Source organism: Suricata suricatta, chromosome 2 (assembly GCF_006229205.1).
Source record: "Suricata suricatta isolate VVHF042 chromosome 2, meerkat_22Aug2017_6uvM2_HiC, whole genome shotgun sequence".
NCBI lineage: Eukaryota > Metazoa > Chordata > Mammalia > Carnivora > Herpestidae > Suricata > Suricata suricatta.
The window spans coordinates 17,195,975-17,217,677 of NC_043701.1; the positions used below are offsets into that span (position 1 = coordinate 17,195,975).

The 21,703-nt window shown below is 41.2% G+C and overlaps 1 protein-coding gene across 1 annotated transcript in view; it reads right to left on the reverse strand.

The window, feature by feature from the left end:
- Positions 1-5,077: 5,077 nt before the first annotated feature.
- NUP205 (nucleoporin 205) overlaps positions 5,078-21,703 on the reverse strand; it is an 82,913-nt gene continuing 66,287 nt past the window's right edge. Inside the window, exons 35-43 of the mRNA XM_029922946.1 lie at positions 20,285-20,411; positions 16,152-16,228; positions 13,576-13,704; positions 13,233-13,359; positions 10,764-10,930; positions 9,141-9,264; positions 8,552-8,680; positions 7,726-7,799; positions 5,078-5,475 (exon numbers count right to left, since the gene is read on the reverse strand). Coding sequence (XP_029778806.1) covers positions 5,323-5,475; positions 7,726-7,799; positions 8,552-8,680; positions 9,141-9,264; positions 10,764-10,930; positions 13,233-13,359; positions 13,576-13,704; positions 16,152-16,228; positions 20,285-20,411 — 1,107 coding nt within the window. The 3' untranslated portion in view covers positions 5,078-5,322. The remainder of the gene's footprint in view (positions 5,476-7,725; positions 7,800-8,551; positions 8,681-9,140; positions 9,265-10,763; positions 10,931-13,232; positions 13,360-13,575; positions 13,705-16,151; positions 16,229-20,284; positions 20,412-21,703) is intronic.

The following is a 21,703-nucleotide window of genomic DNA, read 5'->3' on the forward strand; positions in this document are numbered from 1 at the left end:
CCTCCCGCCTCGCCTCGCCTCAGCCGCGAGCCGCTCGCGGCGCCCCGTCGCCCCCTGGCGGAGCGTCCCGGCATTACCGCCTGAGCTGGCCGGCTGGTGTCGAGGCCGAGGAGCAAGTCCCAAGGCCCAGGCCTGGCCCGGAAAGCTTTGGTCATTCACATCCCAACACGCCGGTGTCCAAATCCCGCTTCTGGAAACCTGGGTCGGGCCCCGGGATCTACTCTACTACGTGCACTCCAACGATTCGGATGCACAGGCAGGCTTAGGACCCCCTGACCTGGAAGGACTGCAAAGCAGAATCCGTCCGTGGAGCTTTTGCAGCATAATCTACCCAGACCTCAGGCAGAATCTATGGGAGGGGAGAAGGGCTGTACTTTTCAAAATGCCACCTGTACGCTATGGAACCTGCAAGGAGCACCTATGATAGAGGTTAGGTGCTTAAGTTGGAGGCCGTTGGAGTCTGGCACAGCTGGGTCCAATTGATGACTGCCTTCACTTCCTGGTTACTTAACCTCTCTGTAAATTCGCCATCCTTCTCTGCAAATGGGTCTAATTCCAGCTCCCTTATTGAATTGTGCTTATCAAATGAGACGTGAGGGGTCAATTAATGCTTGTCATGTAAACTGGTGAGGACAGAGAACTCTAGGAGACCTCTCCACATCCTGTCTCCACACAGAGCAGCCCTATCATACTATGGGCCACCTCCTGCTCCTGGTCTTCCAAACTCTACAATCTCCCTTAAAACGCCCTTACAGAGGAAGACCACCTTTTCTCTTTGCTCTCAACCTTCAGAACTCACCCTTGTTCGTTATATTGAGCAGGACTCTTGTTCCAAACTATAACCAAATCGTATTAAGCCATATGGAGTGTGGTATAGAGATACAATGGACAATGACTGGGGAACAGGAAAGGTATCAGGAATTAAGAAGCATTTTTCTCTCCATTTCTGCTTTTATCCATAATGTTACAGATCACTAACAGGCAAAGCAAAGCAAAACGAACAAACAAACAAGAAACATTAAAATTGCTAGAGGAAAAGAAGGAGAAATTATCTTATAATTTCCAAATTGGAAGGTTCCAAAAGGTTTTGGAAACAAAATTCAGGAGCCATATCACAAGATTGATAAAATCAACCACATAAAACTTTAAAATTCTGTATGGCAAAAAAAAAAAAAAGAAAAAATGATAAAACAAGTGAGAAAGAACTAATTTCCTTTGTATGAAGAGATCCTACAATCAATAAAATGAGACCAACAATCCAATAAAATGTGTTCAAAGGATATGAACAGCTTACACAAAAGGAAACACAAATAGCTCAAACATGGAAAGATACTCGGTGGCATTCACGCTAAGGAAAATGTAAAGTAATACCATAATGAGGTATCATTTCTCCAGATTGGAAAAAATCAAAAAGCTTGATAATATACTTCATTGGAAAGAGAAGGGAAACAGGCATAGTGACTCAGTGCTGATGGGGATACAAATTGTTAAAACTTCATTGCAGGGTAATTTGGTCAAAACGATCTTAAGTTTAAGCAAGCAAACCTTTTGTCTCAGCAATTGGATTACATTGTGTATGTTCAAAAGTATTCATTGTAGCAAGAGATTGGGAATAGTGTTAACAGGTAACTCATGCTATATACATAAAGATGCTGTATGCGTGCCGTGCACGTGTGTGTGTGTGTGTGTGTGTGTGTGTGTGAGAGAGAGAGAGAGAGAGAGAGAGAGAGAGAGAGAGAGAGAGAGAGAGAGAGAGAGAGAGAGAGAGACGGAGGGAGGGAGGGAGAGGGGAGTCTTTATGTGTTGATATAGAAAGATCTTCCAGATAAGTGAACAAAGCAAGGTGCTGTTATGGCAGAAAGGAAAACATCCTTGGTGCACATGAGAAAGGGCTAATTTCCTTTATAGGAAGACCTTGTACAAAGTTGAGGCCTATAACAAAGGAAATATTATTGATCAGTGAGAAAGAATGGACTATTCAATGAATCATAAAAAGCAAATTAATTATCCATATGGGGAAAAAGTCAAATTAGATCATACCATTCTCAACGACCAATGCTGGAGGGATTAATGACCTAAGGAGGAAGCAACTTTTTTTTTTAAAGTTTTATTTTTATGTTTGAGAGAGAAACCACAAGTGGGGGAGGGGTGGGCGGAGAGGGGGACAGAGGATCTGAAGTGGGCTCCACGCTGACAGCCCAATAGCTCCATGCAAGTCTTGAACTCCAGAATCATGAGATTATGACCTGAGCCAAAGTTGGGCACTCAACCAACGGAGCCACCCAGGTGCCCAGATGAGGCAACATTTTCAAACTGTCAAAAGAACATATTGAAAAATATCTTTATGATCCTCAAATTTTATAATAGTTTTGGCCAAATTTAAAATAAAACATAGAGTACACACACACACATCCTCAAGGAAAAGATAGATTTGACACATTAAAATATAAGCTTCATAAAAAATTCAAAATTATAATCAAATAGACTGGGATAAAATATCTGCAAATCCAAAATTGAATAATTAAAGCCCCTCTAAATTTATATTTACCACCTACACATCAAAAAAAAAAAAAGAAACCAAACCCACAACCCAACAAAAAGTAAAGCTTATAAAACAGAGAAAAATATGGTCAATAATACACAAAATTTGCAAGAGGGGATGCCATTTTAAACCCATAGGATTGGCAAAAATTTTTCAATACAATATGATCACGTACGTCAAAAATCTAAAAGAATCAACCAGAAAACTCACAAAACCAAGTGACTTTAGCAAGGTTGCAGGATACAAAGATAATATCCAAAAATCAGTTGCTTTCCTATACACCAACAGTGAACAGGTGGAATTTGAAACCGAAAACACAATACTACTATTGTTATAATGGTGTTGTATGAACACCACCCAAAATGGAACACACACCCGGGAAGAACCCTAAGGTAAAAAGCATGGGCTCTGGGCAATTATTTTACGTCAATGCAGGACCATCCTTGGTCGGAAAGGATATTCTGGGGAGTGAGGTTTATAGCGGGGGAGGCTGTGGTACATGGGAATAGCGGGGATATGGAAATGCTCCGTTATCTTCCTCTCAGTTGTACTGTACACCCAAAACTGCTCTAAAAATTAAGTCATGAGAAAAACAAGGATGACAATTGGAAGTGTTACTGACGGTATGAACGAACAGGAACCCTCCATGGGTAGGAGTAAATAGGAGCAAGCACTAAGTAACATTCAGCAGTGTCTAGCGAAATTTAAGCAGGATTTCCACTTGTAATTATGTAATCCAGAGAGGCCTTCTTACATAGCACGTCTTGTCCAAGGAGACATGTACGATAGTCATTGCAGCATATCTGTAACAGCAAAGACAAATACAAATAATACTGGGAATTTAAATGTATCCAGTCCACCACCAACAGACTACATAAATTAGGGTATTTATAATAGGTGATAACTACCACCCAATACAAGACATGAGTATGAGCAATTATTAAAAACACAATGAACCAAAAAAAGCAAACTGCAAATTGTTCCACCAAAGGCCAACACACATATGAAGATAAACAGGCTGTAAAACAAGGGACGGATTAAATAAGTGATGGGGATTAAGGACGGCACTTGCGATGAGCATGGGGCGATGTAAGGAATTGCTGAATCGCCATATTGCACATCTGAGATGAAACAACATTCTGTTACCTGGAATTAAAGACTAAAAAATCCCAACAACCTGTAAAACAATACTAGTTAATGTCTATGAATACACACATACGTGGTGAAAGCACAAAACACAAATGGCAAATTCAATAATGACTTCTTGACAATGGTGATCTCCGGGAGGGACGTGGGGGAATTGGGACCAAGGAGTTCACAGGAGCCCCAACTGTACCTACCATCGTACATTTCTTAAAAAAAAAAAAAAAATTCTTAGGGCGCCTGGGTGGTTCAGTGGTTAAGCATCCAACTTGGACTCAGGTCATGATCTCACAGTCCATGAGTTCGAGCCCCACATTGGGCTTCTGTGCTGACAGCTCAGAGCCTGGAGCCCGCTTCGGATTCTGGGTTTCCCTCTTATTGCCCCTCCCCTGCTCAAACTCTTTCTCTCTCTCAAAAATAAATAAACATTTAAAACATTAAATAAAAATAAATTCTTGAGCAAATATGCTTAATCTTAGGATTTGATCAAGTACATAACATGAGGATAGAATGAGTGTCTGCATGTTTATATAATTTATATTATTTGTATGATTGAAACCATATACAATTTAAAAAATCTGAATAAATGCTAAAAGCAGTGGCGGAGGGGCACTGGGTGGCTCCGTTGGGTAAGCGTATTGGGTAAGTGTCCAACTTCAGCTCAGGTCATGATCTCACAGTTTCGGAGTTCAAGGCCCACATGGGGCTTGCTGCTGTCACACAAACTCTACTTTGGATCCTCTGTCCCTCCCCTGCACTCTCTCTCTCTCTCTCAAAAATAAACACTTAATAAAAAAATGATTAATATGCTAAAAAGGCATAGAAATTATAAAAACATTTTTTAAAAGAAACACTATAGAACTAAGTATTAATTTTCTGCTACTATGTGAGTCAAGACATATCCCCTTTCTCTCCTTTATTTTAGGCTGAAATAACTTATAGCTAGAAAGGGGAAAATGGACTTTGAGACGATGTAGTCACTTGGAGATAAGTATAATTGGGCAAGAAGTAGAGTGCTGGTGGTTTAAATTCTTTCACCCTAATCGTAGCCATATATTAATTATGTGAGAAATTATCACTCAGTGCTTAGTTTGAGAAATTGTTTCTAAGGGACACTGTCACTAACGTGCAGGAAAAAAGAAAGTAATTTTAGCAAAGAGATAGCTTCATTTCTTGGGACATTTCTATACTCTCTTCACAGTACTGAGGACACTGTTTTCCCAAAGAGCAAAACTAGAGTTTGTCGTCCATGGAGTGGCCTTGTATCACAGAAACGTAATGTAGATAACAAAGAGACAGAAAATTACACTTCCCAGACTATGCCTTTACGAGAACATTCAGAATGAGACCCGCAGGGGAACACGACCACTGTGGAAAGTTTATTTGTTGATCATGCTCTAGGTAAGATTTCAAAAAAGACTATCCATACATTTGTTCTGTGTCTTTTTTTTAAAAAGTATTTATTTTTTTACTAGTGAGGTTGGAACCAGGCAAAGAAATATATAGAAAAAATGTCCATATATAAAGAAAGAAATAGCAAAATATTTTTTGGTCATAATTTAGAAACAAACTAGTCCATAAAAAGGGGACCGTCCCCGCCCACTCTTCCCTTCCCTGGAGGGACATAAGACGGGCTCTCAGCTCCTTGATATCCTCAGGAGGCCTCGGATGCGTCTGACAAGAGCTTGTATGAAACTATAGCGAGATCGGACTCTGGAGTATAATCCTTCAATGTCCAGAAGCTTCTTCTGTAGTGATTCTCCAAAAGCGTTGATGGCGTCCGCCTGAAGCTAGAGTTAACACAGATGACACTTTGTTATAAAAATTTCAGGTCTCAAATATTTTTTATTCTATGTCTTCCAATTTAAAGTATCTTCGAAATTTTGTGATGTGGTCCTTTCTCATGTAGCAAATTAAACATTCTTCCTATGCTAGAATTTATTGGTATGATACTCTTTTCCCCCTCTTTCCTGTCTTGCATAAATGTTTAAAATTTTAAGTAGCAACAACTATTGATTCTGCTGTTGACATATGGACATAATGCGGTAAAATATTTCCTGAAGGGCAACACAAGAAGTTGTTGGGAGTGGATGCCTCTGGGGAAAGAAACAAAGGATAAACTGGAAAGAAGCTTTTACTTGTTACCTCGTTTTGCAATTAAAAAAAGAAAAACCCATTTCTATGCTTTTATTTTCAAAAAATATCAAAAGAAGAAAAGAACCTGGTATACACTTCAGAATTCATGTATTTTAGGGTGTATATATAGTTTCAAATGGATCTTATACTGAAATGCTAATAATAAGTGCAATATTAAATAAATCTACCTGCCTTCAGTTTTTGCAATAAAATCAAAACAGAGTGAGGTTATTTATTAATCCTGCATTTCTTCTCACTTTATAACAGCACAGTCTAATGAAACAGAAACTGTGATTAATTCAACACATATTTATCAAGCATCTTTTGGTAGATCTACACTTTGCCTAATTCTGCCCATGGCCTCACTGAAATATTAAAGCTTACCCAAACAAGCCGAGCCAAAACATGAACTACGATTACGAAGTCACCATGTGGCAGATGTGGTCAAGGCTGGGGTGAGAGCATGTTATTTATGACGTCTGGTTAAGTATGGTCTGGAGGAAGCTCTTTCCTGGATAAAGCCTAACCTTCAGCTCTAAGAAAGGTAGTGAATAGGGCGCCTGGGTGGTTCAGTCGGTTAAGCATCTGACTTAGGCTCAAGTAATGATCTCATGGTTCGTGAGTTTGAGCCCTGCGTCAGGCTCTGTGCTGACAGCTCAGAGCCTGGAAGCCTGCTTCAGATTCTGTGTCTCCCTCTCTCTCTCTGCCCTCCCCCTGCTCATGCTATCTCTGTCTCTCAAAAATAAACAAACGTTAAAAAAAAAAACCAAGGGTAGTGACCAAGAGGGATTAGGGAAGAGCAGAGGCTTTATCAAATCATGGCTGGGGGGACCCTGGGTGGTTCTGTCGGTTAAGTGTTCAACTTTGGGTTAGGTCATGATCTTAGGTTTGTGGGTTTGAGCCCCGCGTCGAGCTTTGTGCTGACAGCTGGGAGCCTGGAGCCTGCTTCAGATTCTGTGTCTCCCTCTCTCTGTGTCCCTCCCCTACTCACACTCTGTCTCCCTCTCAAAAACAAACATTAAAAAAAAGTCACAAAAAAATCATGGCGAGGGACATTCAGATGCCTAGGAGCAGACCCAGCTGTAACTCATGTGCTCTGCTAACTATTCTGTTCCCAAGGCTTTCCTTTTAGTTTCATATAAGTCTTCATTTTAAATGTTTTTGGAATGCTCTTCATTCATTCCAACATTATTGTTCACGGGGTTACTAAGTACATAATACTGTGTAACACTATGGTCTCCGACAATGGAGTTTTTAATGGCTACTCCCCACCTCTCCATTTAAATTATTTCCTGAAAAATTAAGTGCTGAGTGACACTTTGTGCCTCAAGTCGACAAAGTTAATCTAAAGAAATTGGGAGTCTCCAGATCACAATGCCCAATCATTGCTGAACTCTAGGTTACACCTTCCAGGCACTACTCCCTTAGGAGCCTCACATACGAAACCTCATTTAATCCTGACAAACTGTTTGAGGCTGAATTATGATTCTCGTTCCTTCATTGAGGAAATGGAGGCTCAAAATCACATTGTTCCAAGGCCCAGAGCTGCAGGATGGCCAGGCGAGAATTAAAATCAGGTCTTTGTACACAACCCTGAAAACCATAATCTTACTAACATACTAGGCTTTTCTTTTGTCCTTCCAAAAAAGAAAAGGACAGGGGCGCCTGGGTGGCTCAGTCGGTTGAACATCCGGCTTCGGCTCAGGTCATGATCTCATGGTTGTGGGTTCGAGCCCTGCATCTCTGTGCTGACTGCTAGCTCAGAGCCTGGAGCCTGTGTCTCCCTCTCTCTCGGACCCTCCCCTGCTCATGCCATCTCTCTCTCTCTCTCTCTCCCTCTCTCTCAAAAATCAATAAAACATTAAAAAAAAAAGGAACAGGACACTATGAGACTAGAATCTTACCTGGTCTAGGTCATGCTGGCTCACTGCAGCCAGACCACTTCTGAAATCCAGGTTGGTTTCGGAAGCGAAGGAATCTAGAGATAAAAGACACGGTCACACCAGCTTTACCAGGATGCGCCTACTACATGCTGAAGACAATGAACCACAGCGCCACAGAAAACACGGGTCAAGGCTGAGAAATCTATATCAACGTTCAGTAACCAGAAGCCCCTGGGAAGCGTCTCACTCGTCTAGGCCAGGGTCTGCGAGCTTTCCTTCCGTTTCTTTCCCTGGAGGGGACCCAGTACATGCTCACTGGTCAAAGAGGTTCACCAGAGTAATAAGGATCATGGCGTAGGCTGACCCACATCTGTTCTGGAAAATTATTTGTGAGCAGGGGACCCTAGAGCTGGCCAGCCCTTAACTGCAAGCAGCTGAAGACCAGCGTCTTAAGATGTTCATATTCTCCACACAATCTCCCATGAACAGAAGTCACACATAAGAAACAGCCACGTCTAGGGGCACCTGGGTGGCTCAGTCGGTTAAGTGTCTAACTTCGGCTCAGGTCATGATCTCTCAGTCTGTGAGTTCAAGCCCCACATTGGGCTCTGTGCTGACAGCTCAGAGCCTGGAGCCTGTCTTAGGATTCTGTGTCTCCCTCTCTCTCTGCTCATACTCTCTCTCAAAAATAAAAAAAAAAAAAAAAAGAAAGAAAGAAACAGCCATGTCTAATAACTAAGTAACCGTCCATTGCCCAATCCACTTAGTAACTTGGAATCAAAAAATAAATAAAATGTAACCAGGTTTTCAAGGCACTGAGATAGAGGTTTTCAGAATGAAGTTTTACCTTGTGGTCTTCTGCTCTTAAATAAGGCTCTGGAGGCAAACAGGGAATCCTGAGAATCCGTGGGCGTGCAGTGTAACAAGTAGTACTCCAGGTGGCGCCACAGGATGAACAGGCAGGTCTCGATGATGACTACAGAAGAGAGCTCAGACTAAAGGAAAACAATCTCACTGAACCAGTTGCTGAGGAGGGAAAAAAAGGAGAGACCGCACCACTTAGTGATGTGCCCACTGCCTCAGTCTAACAGAGGGGCGCCGGGGTCTGTTTCTCCAGAAAGCAGCAAGGTGTGATGAGAAGAATGAGGTAGGACTTTGCGGGCGGGGGAAGCTTTGCTACGCCAGCAGTCTTCAGGGTCCCTGCCTCCTGTCCAGACAGAGTGACTGTGCACATTATCAGGATTACTAGCTACTCTAGAAGGTAAGAAAAAATTTTAATTTGGAACTATATCAGGCACCTACTGGAAAAAAATCAACAGTAATTACGTCCCTTTCCACAGGGCTTTGATGCTTGAATAACGTGAGGACCAGTAAACAGCCCCTACATGTAAAGAGTCTCTGAGAGGGCACCATTCCAGTGCCCACATTAAGGATACAAGAACAGAGGGAAAGCAGTTTGGCGCGGTTGTTGATCAACTTCACTAAGCGTCGTCTCGCCAGGACGTATTTCTGGGCAGTGGAGATCTTCTCAACACCAACAGGCACCACAGACTGACACAGCTGAGAACCAGAAACACACACAGGATCAGCAGCGATGTACCCAACCTGCATGGCGGTCTGTATGAAGACTTATCACTTGTGATAAGTGCTGTGAAAAACGTTCGAAGAAGCTTAAATGTCCGTGCAGACAGGAGCTATTATCTAAGCTAGTTAGGAAGCTGGTAACGTTATTAAAAAAAAAAAAAAAACACAGCCAAAGTAGTTAAATTCACAAATGAAGATTCATGTGCTGCTTTCTCAAAACATCTTATCCCTGAAACAGACACTTCCAATCTTCTGATGGGCCGACCAACCCTGAACTTCCCGTCAAATTAAAACAAGATGAAACAGTAGCTTTCCAAGCAGTACGTTTAAAACCATGGAGAGTCTCTCTAACAGCCGTCACGTAGCCTCTGAAGAACGTACGGTGGATTTCTACAGCAGAAACAAAAACCTGCTCACCAGCCAGAGCCTCCCTTCATCACACCTCTATTTGGCATGAGCACAGAGATGCGAGTTAAAACCCGGATGCTGGGTCTGGCAGAAGGCGTACTCCAGTGGGGCTGGGAGGACGCCACATGCTTCACTGGGACGCTGCGGGCCCCCCGCGAGGACCGGCACTGCCCGTGAGCAGCACGGGAGAAAGGGGCCGCCGGACGGAAGCCACCCGATGCCAGCGCTGACCTGAGCCCCCAATAACTCCTGCCTCAGTACGTACGAGCTGGGGGACTTTTCAGACTTCCAGTGCCTTCACTTCCTCATCTGAGCCCAAAGGCTCACATGCTGAGCAGAACGTGCAGCGCAAGGCCTGACGTGGTGGACACTCACTCAGCGTCCCCTCTGACCATCAGAAGGGTGGCGAGAGAGAGCAGGCCTGACTACTCTCAAGAAGGACACAGACTTTTTCAGGGGATTTGGCGCAAACCAGATAGGGCAAAATGGTTCAACACGCAGGCTGCCACAGGACACCAGGAAGCTTCGGCACTGGCCGAGGGACACCGTGGAGTCCAGCTCCTAAGGGAGCAAGCCCAGCAACTCAGCCTCTTTAGCCGCAATAAATGTCAGCGAGGGACTCCGGGGCACTAAGAGCAAGTGGGCAGGTCTGACCCGCTGCCCACCTGTGCGAAAAACCCACTCAGCAGACACTGAAGGTGCTGAGGGCACAGAGGCATCTTAAGGGATCATTTCTACTGAACAAGCACCTGCAACAGAAACCCAAGTCTTCCAGCCATATTTTAGAGTGCCGGTGACCAAAACTCCTCTCCCAAGGCCAGCTGGAGGGCAGGCCATGTCCCTGAACAAGCGCCACTTCGCTGTCTTTCAGTCCAGGGCCGCTCTGCCTGTGAGGCGTGGTGCCAAGGCGAGGGGCTCCTCCTCAGGCCGCACGGAGGAGCCGCTCCAAGCCCTTTCATCTCACTACACGCACCATCTTCACCCACAAGTCTGACACCAGCATTCTGGTCTTTACAAGGAAAAGCAATGGCTTCTCCAGTCTCTACAGCTCATGATAAGACTCATACCTCTTTTATCTCATCTGGTGGAAGCTGCTCCACATTCTGAAGTTTGTTGACACTCCGTCGATGACTATCGTAATAGCTGAAGAAATCATTCGCGCTCTGTTTCAGCAGGTAGACAATAATGCCCAAACCAGGCAGGCGCCAATATGGGATCACGGGAGCTTGGGTATCTAACAGAGTTGATAATAAAACACAGTGTTCCACTTATACGAATTTTGTATGACTTTCCAATCAACCGTTTATTTTTTAAAATATTATCTATTTTTAAGAGAGAGAGAGAGCATGCACGTGATCAAGGGAGGGGCAGAAAAGAATGGAGAGAGTGTGTCCCAAGTAGACTCTGCACTCTCAGCACAGAATCCAATGTGGGGTTCGATCCCACAAACCATGAGAATATGACCCAGCCAAGATCAAGAGCCAGATACTTAACTGAATGAGCCACCCAGATGACCCTCAAATCACCTGTTTTATTTAAAAAAAATTTTTTTTTAACATTTATTTATTTTTGAGAGACAGAGAGAGACACTGCGTGAGCAGGGGAGGGACAGAGAGAGAAGGAGACACAGAATCTGAAGCAGGCTCCAGGCTCTGAGCTAGCAGTCAGCCCGACACAGGGCTCGAACCCACAAACTGTGAGATCATGACCTGAGCCAAAGTCAGACGCTCAACCGACTGAGCCCCTCAGGCACCCCTAAAATCACTTGTTTTAAACAAGGGGTGCCCAGGAGTTGAAGGGCATGTAAACTATTACTAACTCTAACCCAAGACTACTTAAAATTTTTTTAAGTGGTTATTTATTTATTTTGAGAGAGAGAGAGAGAGAGAGAGAGAGAGCGAGAGAGAGAGAAACCCAAGCAGGCTCTCTTCGGTCAGAGCAGAGCCTGATCATAGGCTTGAACAGATAAACCATGAGCTCTTGACCTAAACCAAAATCAAGAGTTAGACGCTTAACTGACTGAACCAGCCAGGAGCCCTAATCCAAAACCATTTTTAAATACTTCTGACAGTATCAATAGTCATAGAATTGGGACTCGAGTCTAGGCAATTCATCACCACTCTATATTCTTAACTTAAACTACCTCCTTACAAGTAAATGTTTTTGAACTTACTACATACCTACCCACTCCTGTGTCTATAATTGGCAAAGGTATGTATGCTTATTAAATCTTTAAGAAGTCTGAGGAAAAACAAAGACCAATATATAAAACCTCATAAAGTTCATCTTTAAGTATTAAAGATCAAAGAATGATCTAGTATGGGAAGATTGGATCAAAAGGAAAAGAAACTAAATGAAATTTTAATAATTACTAGTGATACATTATTAGCATATGATTAATGTTTTTTTTAAGAATAAATGACAAAACTACAATTTGAAAATATTAAAAATATTGTTTTAATGTTTTTTTTTTTGAGAGCAAGAGAACACAAGCGGGGGTGGGGCAAGGGGGAGGGGAAAGAAGGAGTGGGGAGAAAGAGAGATTGAGAGAGAATCCCAAACGGGGTCCACGCTGTCAGTAGAAAGCCTGATGCAAGGGGTCAAACCCACAAACTGTGAGATCATGACCTGTGAAGTTGGACGCTTAATTGACTGAGCCACCCAGATGCCCGTCATTTGAAAATGATCAGGTTAAATTTGTTTGAAAATGTTTGATTCCAAGGAGAAGAAAAGGGCCCCCTTGGTCATTTATAATAGAGTTATGCAAACAGAGTCAGTTCTTGACGCCATTTACAGGAGACAGTGGTTGTATACTGTTAAATTAACATAGTTTTCATACCATCATTCTATTAAATATTTTATGTGATTAAGCAATTTTCAGGGAAAATAAGATCTTGAAGAAGACGAAAATGTGACAAAATGATTTTCAGAAACCGCACACAAAAAGCTTCTGGAAATCGGCAGCCGTCCATTCCATTACCACCACTAGGCTCAGAATGGGCTCTGGCTTCTGAGCGGCCCATGGGACAACCACTTGAATCAAGCCAGAGCCCCCACATTCCAGACCGTCCCTGCTGTGTCATTAGGAAATCAGGGGCTAGGTCAGCTTACTTGGCATCTGCATTTTAACTTGCTGTGGTATAGAAACTTGGAGATACAAGACCCACTTTAGACATTGCATTCAGCTTAACATGACTTCACAATGTAAGTTATCTGTTATATTTTCACATTTATCATCCAACTAGCTTACTCACCAATCCTCAGTCCTTTCTTTGGGGTCTCAGGTACTATTCAAAACCATACTCTCCCCACAATGCTCTTCTAAATTTATCCTCAGAAAATCTTGAATTTCTCTGTCCTCTCCAGCTCTCCAGCCTATCCACAAGACGAACAACACTCACCACTCCTTAAAGTCATTTACAAATTTTCCCACTAACACACAGAAAGAAAACACTGCCTTTCACTGGAGCCAACTAGGGCCTGTCTTAATCACAGCAACTTAATCCTCAAATACAGAAGGAAAGAACTCGGCTCACCTTGCCGGGGTCCATCTCTGTTAATGGTTTCTGACAGGCTCGGGGTGAAGAGGCACAGAGCATGCTGGAAGATGGGGGAGCTCTGTAGCAGGAGCGACTGGCAATACTCCATGACATTAGCACAGATCTAACGGAAGAATAACAGTGACAAAAAAATTAGTTCCCGAATGCCCAATATCATGGAACTCAGAGTTGAAGGAAAACAAAGTTACTGATCAATCTGTGAAATTACCACAAGGTTATAAATCAATCTGTATAATCATTCACATGTGTTATTTTTAATCAGGCTTCTAAAAAACAGACAAATGTTCAAGAACGGATACACAACCCCCACTCCTCTTACCTGCTGCATGGCCAGTTCAAGCTCATCTTTCTTGCTCACTCTATCTCCCTCCACATTATCATCTTGAAATTTAAACTGACGCAGTCTGTCAGAGCCCCCAAAGCGGCTTAATAGTCCTAAGCACTGGCGCTAAGAAAGAGAGAGAGACTTTGTTCATATCTAATCCGGTATGTCTATAATCAACGACCCCTCTTTGAGGGATATAAAAAAGAAAAACTCACTGGGGAGTGGAATCACTCTTTAAAGCATCTGATTTCTTCCAACTGAGGCACTAAAGTTAACACTATTAAAATTCACCTTTTTGCAAATGTATTTGCTTGGCCGTCAACTCATTAAAAGGACACCTTTTTTTTTTTTTTAGTAGTCTATTCCCATTACACTGTAAACATTAGTCTAAGAATATTCTGTATCAGACCAAATAATTTCTTGGTAGATACTGATTAAACACAAGTTGAGAAACAAGGAGAAACAAAATGAGATGACAAACAGAAGACAGTTTGTAACAAGCATGTCCATAATAATTTTGTCTGTGAATGCTCAAGTTTAAAGGCTATTTCTCCTATAGCTGCTTCTGGGGACTTCATAAAGGGGCTGGGAACACACAGGTACCCTTGGCAGATGAAATGAAGATGTCACCCTACTTGAAATGTTGCTACTTTTCACCCAACAATACAATTTTTCCTAAGGTTCTTAGAGGGAAGGGCAAACTTTTCAAAACTGAAAATACACCTATCTAGTGGTTGAAATCAGAGGGGTAGGTTTCCATAGCAGGTACCTGACTTCTTGCTCTCTGATCTACAACAAGTTACTTAACTTTCACAGCCTCGATGCTCACATTCTTAGAAAAACAGCAATTCCTACCTTACTTACTGTCAGGATGACCTGAGACACTGAATTATATTTATAATGCTTAGTCTATAGTGCTCTGCACATAATAAATGGACATTAAAAACATGTACTTTGAAAACTGGTATGCCGCACACACCCACACACATATACAGACATACACAGATATATAATAGCTTACGTAAACTGATGTTAGTTTAAATAATAAGATTGGATAAAGCAAAATATATTGAAAAGATTATAATATAAATTTATTTTGCCAAAATAGTTATATCTGTATTTTTTTTAAGGTTTATTTATTTTTGAGAGACAGAGAGAGTGTAAGACTGCAAGCCGGATAGGGGCAGAGAGCGAAGACAACACAGAATCTGAAGCAGGCTCCAGGCTCCGAGCTGTCAGCACAGAGCCCGATGCGGGGCTTGAACCCACGAACTGTGAGATCATAACCTGAGCCGAAATCGGATGCCCAACTGAGCCACCCAGGCACCCCAGTTATATCTATCTATTTTTAAGAGATCACCGGGGCACCTGGGTGTCTCAGTCGGTTAAGTGGCCACCTTCAGCTCAGGTCATGATCTCAGCGCTTGTGGGTTCCAGCCCTATGTCAGGCTCTGTGCTGACAGCTGAGAGCCTGGAGCCTGTTTCAATTCTGTGTCTCTCTCTCTCTCTGACCCTCCCCTGCTCACACTCTGTCTCTCTCTCTCTCTCTCTCTCAAAAATAAACAAAAAAAAATTTTTTAAGAAAAAGAGATCACCTGCTGTTTGCTGCCCTTGCAGACAAAACAGATGCACTAAACCATTTCTTTCACCTTATGAAAGACCCATGAAAAGTATCTTTTTCTCCCTACCAATGAAGAAAATTAGAAGACCAAAAACAAAAAAAAAAAAGAAAAAAAGAAAAAAAGGAGTAGGTGGGTTTTACAGGTGGGAGTGCAATCCTCCTTTCTGGAGTGCTGTTTGATATCAACTCAACACACACTGTGTATGCACCCGTGGGCCCAGGGACACCGGTTATGCTATCGAATCTCTAGTTCAAAAATGTGTACACAAAAATGCTGATGGCAGCAGGTCTCTTTTGAAAACTCTGACAAAGCAGTTCATGAAAAGAGGACTGGTTAAGAAAATTACTGTATCAAAAACAATGACATATAAATTCTAGCATATAAATATAATTGTTCTGCGCCCAATCAAAAATGAAGACGTTCAGATCAAATATCTAGTTGATAAGCTATCTAATATGCTTGAATATATTAAAATGAAATCACACAGCTGAAAGAGAGCTTGGAAATAAACAAAAAAACCAAGCAAAACAACAATTATTCACTCTAGGGAAAACATAAGGTTGTGCCCAAAAGTAACCTATCACCCATTCTTACTCAAATATTACACTGACATTATAAGAACAGCGTAACACTAAAGCAGTGATCTAATCAAATTTGTGATTATGTTGAGTTTTGGCAAGGGGCAGAGGGGTGTTGTGAGAAGCGTCAGTGCTGTATGGTGGGAAAAAAAGAGAGATCTAAGTTCTCACCCTCCTCAACAGAAAATCAATAGATGATTCCTCAAATTCAAAAATAAGCATATTAATGAAGAGATAATTGATTAAAAACCGTTGAGAGGGTTTGCCCAAATCCAGGAAGCGGAACAGGGAGGGTGGGGGATAGGACTGTTGCACTTTGCTCTAAGTCTTAGAGCACTTACTACTCTTTAAAGAAACAAGAGTCACTTACCTGGAACCTTCCAATATGTCCCTGTAGCTCCATTAAGGATCCTTCATTTGCATCAATATCAAGTTCACTTAATATACCTAATAAAATTTGTGTGGTTTAAAATATGGTCTTATAGTCAACAAAATAAAAACATTTAAACACTAGGAAGAGCAATTCTAATATTTTATATTCTTTACGTACAAGAAAAGACACAGACTTGCCATGAAGGAGTTTTGGGAAATACAACTTCACAAAGATTACAAGCGCATGACTACATGTTTGTTCATATGCAATCCAAGTCTAGACTGAATTTGTGATTTTGAAAGGCACTTTTTAAAGTTTCTGAGAAAAATCTACTTTTTATTTATAACCCTATTAAGTTAAAAATGTTCTAAACTCGACAGTAAATTACTTTCTCCTAAGAGAGTTTAGGATATAAAACATGAATAATGAAATGTATTTCTTTTTTCTTTCAACTCTTCCAGGTACTGTACCATTTGATTTGTTTTCTTCTCCCCTTAGGCAAAGTAGAGTTGGCACATACACACAAAAGCTCCCATTCAACTTCTGTTTAGGCTTATTACAGGATTCTTAAATCAAGCTGATCAACCTTATAGTAACCAGAGACAAATGCCCTTTATTTCCATCGAGCTCCCCAAGTAAACACACAGGCCACACACCCCACTGGTTTCTTTGTTCCATGGCCGGAACAACGTTCCATTTGAACCTGTCCTAGCCCCTTAACTTTGTTTTCACAGTCTCTTTAATTCAGTCCTCATCTCCAAGCACATAACCCAGGACCTTATCCTTTGCTCCTTATAATAACAAGACCTCCTCTTTCTAGATTTCTCAGCCCACAACCTCCCACAGACCTACAGAGAACACGCCTATCATTTGGCACGTGCTGGCTTGCTATACCTTACCTGCGCCTCATTACTCCCCCAGATGCCACCCCTTCCCTTCTCCACCTCTTCTGGGAGTTTGCTCTGAAAACCCCTTTCTTTTCCAGCTTACCCAAATCTACGCTGCCACAGAGGATTTTCCCTCCCTATTTGAAAATACATTCAGGTTTCTCTTGAACTCCAAAAAAAAAAAACAAAAACAAAAACAAACACCCCCCCCCAAAAAAAGCAAAAACCTGCTTAATATCACATTCTTGGAATATTTTCTCCACGTGTTGCCTGTGTTTTTAAGCCCCTCTTTCCCGTCCTACCCCTTGAAAGCTGGACCTTGTACCAACACTGTCATGAAATTTGGGCCTTTCCCTCTCTGTTCTCAGACTTTCTGATTTCTGCAACCTGTATTGATATTCTCTGGTTATTTCCACCTGCTGCCTCTATTTAAAAAGACTACCTGGGGGCACCCGGCTGGCTCAGTTGGTGGAATATACGACTCTTGATCTCAGGGCTGTAAGTTCAAGTCCCGTGCTAGGTAGGTATAGAGATTACTTAAAAATAGAATCTTAAAAAAAAAGACTACCAATTCTGTTTCTATAAAACACTCTCAGTTTTTATGAGATGCTTCTGCTCAGTGCCAAATGAGTACTCTGTGTACCATTTATATTGTTCTCAACTCCAAAACACTTTCCAGAATATTTTTGGAAAATTAACCTTTTGGTCAATATTTGAAGAGGTCTGACATGTCTGGTATGAGGCCAGGCAATATGGGGGACGCAGTTATAAATGGGCTTACAATTCAATGTGAGAACTTAAGATAAAAAATATATATAGTAAAATTATGGGAGAATACAAAATAGTATGTCATCAAAGGTTAAATTGCACAGAGTGGGGTTGATAGAGTGAAACCTGTTAAAAGTTTGTTTGAAAAGTTTAGGAGGGTGTTTGTCATGATCTTCAAAAGAAAAATTTAAGTATACATATTTTTGGGCCAAGCACTGCCAGGACTTTATCAAGCCTACCAACTCAGAGCTATAAAAACACCTATGTGTACACACAGACAGACAGACAGACAGACACACACACACACACACACACAATTATTAAAAAGACTGGAAACAGTAAACATGATACAGGTGTCTGTTTAAGATCAAAGACCTGGTAACTCTTGCAACTGGAAAACTGTACAGTGAATTTAAAAGAATGAGGTAGGGGCTCTATGTGATGAGGGAAAAGATCTCCAAGACATACATACTGGAATAAAGAAGCTACACTGGAGGGTATATCGTCTGATTTCATTTGTGTAGGGAGGAGATACTTTTATACAATTTGCATAGAAATTTCTAGAAAAATAAGCTAAATTGATACACAATTCCTTTGAGAGAACAGGAACTGTGGGTCACTGTCCTCTCAACAGTGGTTTAGAGAACTGCTGGTCACTATTTGCACTCTGTTCTTTTGTTTGAATTTATCATGAGCCTGCTAAACTGTGCCAGGGAGCCTGGGTGGCTCAGTCAGTTGGGCTCCGACTCTTGACTTGGGCTCAAGTCATGATCTCGTGATCATGGCATCAAGCTCTGCGATGGGCTCTGGGCTAACTGTAAGGAGCCTGTTTGGGATTGTCTCTCTCCCTATCTCTCTGCCCCTCTCTGCACTTGTTCCCTCTCTCTCTCTCTCTCTCTCTCTCAATAAACAAACATTAATACGATAAAATAAAGTAGGGCTTCTCTGAATACAATCTTAATACGATGACAGGGTCAAAGGATGCTATTAGCAAAATAAAGAAATTTTAGGCATTTAAAAAAATTACTGACAGGACTCTTCATGAATAAAACCACGTTGTCAGAGAGGATTTGATAAAAGGTAAATTCTCTTGCTAACTCAGCACTTGTAGGTATTATCTATGTGAATTTGGACGGGTAACTTCCTGTGCCTCAGTTTTCTCGTTTGTAAAATGTGGAAAATAGTTCTACTACCTCATAAGACCCTTGTGAGGATTAAATAATTAATATGCTAAGAGTTTAATAAAATAGTACTTGGCACATTATGCCTAATAAATGTGAGCTACTGTATTACAAGTTCCGAGGGAAAGAGTCATGATCACTCATGCCATCATTCATGAACAGAGGCAACCGTTAGGTGCTGATCAACATTAGAGCATTCAGGGACCATAACATACTTTTTCTTGGGGGAGAGAACCTTGGTACAAATTAAAACTACCAAGACATAAATCAAAAGAAAGAAGAACAGTGAAGCCATAGGGGAAAAAAAGTACTGGTGTGTTTCAGTGACCGCATGTAAATATACAAATAAAACTGAATAGCTGAAGGTTTCACGGTACAGGAAGGAATGTAAATAAAACCTGACAAAGTAAAAATATTATTAGCAAAGATAATCTGAAGGTGGAAAAAGCCATATAAAAGAACTCATGATTTCAATTTTCCACATCAGGAGTCAACTAATTCTGTCTAAAATATACAGGTAGTAAAGAAATTAAAAGGAAAAAAAAATGACCAAATATTTTAATAATGTTTCATAATCTTTTTTTCCCTTCTTAATCACAGTGATCTTTTAAGAACTAAAAGCTCTTGTAATCTTGTAGTGAAAACAATTTGTCTGGAATTTAGCAAGGTCTTAAGTTTTTCTTTCAGTTAATTTCTTTTTGAGACAGAGAGAGAGTTAGGGAGAGAAAGAGAGAAAGAAGGAGAGAGAGAATCCCAAGCAGACTTCACACGGTTGGCACAGGGCCTGAACCAAGGCTCAATCTCATGAACCACGAGATCATGCCCAAGTCAAGATCAAGAGTCAGATGTTTAACCAACTGAGCCACCCAGGTGCTCCTCTTCAATTACTTTTTAATCTGTTAAACTCACGTAAAATTAAATTATTTTCTAACATTGCATGTGAAAAATAATGTCATTCTCATAAGTTATCTCTGTACATGTCCATCGCTGTCTCACGTACATATATATAAAACAATGTTTGAAAGGCTCACTTCGGCAGCACATATACTAAAAAACACTTGGTAATTTCTAGGCAGTGTGGTTTTAAGTAGTAATTATTTTCTTGAACTCTGAATTTTTTGTATGACATATATCGGTCTTCTAAATATAAACTTGCTAATGGAAAAAAAAACAATTAACTGTTAGTACCAACTTCAAATAAGTCCTATGGATTGCAAAGCTATAAAAACCTCATTCTGCTAGGCGTACGTCAGTCTGTAAAGAATTTCAAAGTCATCCAACACACTCTACTCACCAGGAAGTGCTGCTTTGCTTATAATTCCTGTGAGCAGCGCCAGCTCCTGCAAGGACCCAGCGCTCACGTCCTGACAGCGCAGGATCGCCTGGATGGTGTCGGAATGCGAAATGAGAAACTGCAACACCTGAGCCGAGGAAAAGGAAGAGAAACAGAAAAAACGAGGTCAAGAGTCGAAAACTCTATTACAAATTTATAATTCATCTTTTTATAATAATGCTGAAGAAATTCAACATAATGAATCACAATGAACATAATATAAGCGATCGTCTTTTGCATTTATATGGTTTATTTTTTCAAGAAGCAACTATTTACCTAAAATTGATAAGAAAGATAATTTCAAAGTTTAGAGATTACTGTATTTAGAGGCTAGAGTTGAAAAGTACAATATAACTTACTACCACTGTATGAAAACTTTACTTGACTCTTATTTTCTTTTGTATTTGTCCAAATGGAACTAAAATAGGAGTTTAAAATAAGTGGATATAAAAATGACTTACCGAATTTAAGTTGCTCTATAAAAAATCCAACTAGCCTGACATGGGGACAGTCACATAAAAGCTTTTGTTAAATTCTCCTTTTGGGGTGCCTGGGTGGCTTGGTCGGTTGAACGTCCGGCTTCGGCTCAGGTCATGATCTCAGGGTTTGTGGGTTCGAGCCCCACATCCGGCTCTGCGCTGACAGCTAGCTCTGAGCCTGGAGCCTGCTTCAGATTCTGTATCTCCCTCTCTCTCTGACCCTCCCCTACTCATACTGTCTCTCAAAAATAAATAAAAAGCATTAAAAAATGTCTTTTAAAAATTCTCCTTTTGATATGGTAAACACAAATGAGATAAAAACCCTGACCTCTAACCTCTGCCTTTCCACCTTGGCATTTTCTAGTGTGCTGTCAGAGGACTCTCTTTCCACACGTGACTATAAACGCCGAGAAGGCTAAGCCCGTATGCCAAAACAATCAAACATCTGAATCACTCAGAAACAGTGCCCTTTATGTTGTTACTTCAGATTCCTGGCCTTAGCCCATAATTGCTGGGTGTGGTACTCCGAATTCTTTATTTTTAAGACAAACTCCTTGGGGGGTTCTGCTATAGCCAGTACAAGAGTGACATTAGAGAATCTTATCATAATGTCCTACTTGTAATAAAAAAATCTTAATCTCAATAAAAGAGAAGACAAGGGAAGTCTTCAAATTTTAAAGAACTGACTCAAAGGCCACATATGGAAGGGGTAAGATGTACTAATGCAACATAAAACAAGATGTCGAGGTGCCTGGGTGGCTCAGTCAGGTGAGCCTCCGACTTGATGTCAGTTCAAGTCATGATCCCAGGGTTGTGGGATCACGTCCCACGTCTGGCTCCATGCTAAGCATGGAGCCTAATTAGGATTCTTTCAACCCCTCTGCCCCTCCCCAACTAAAAA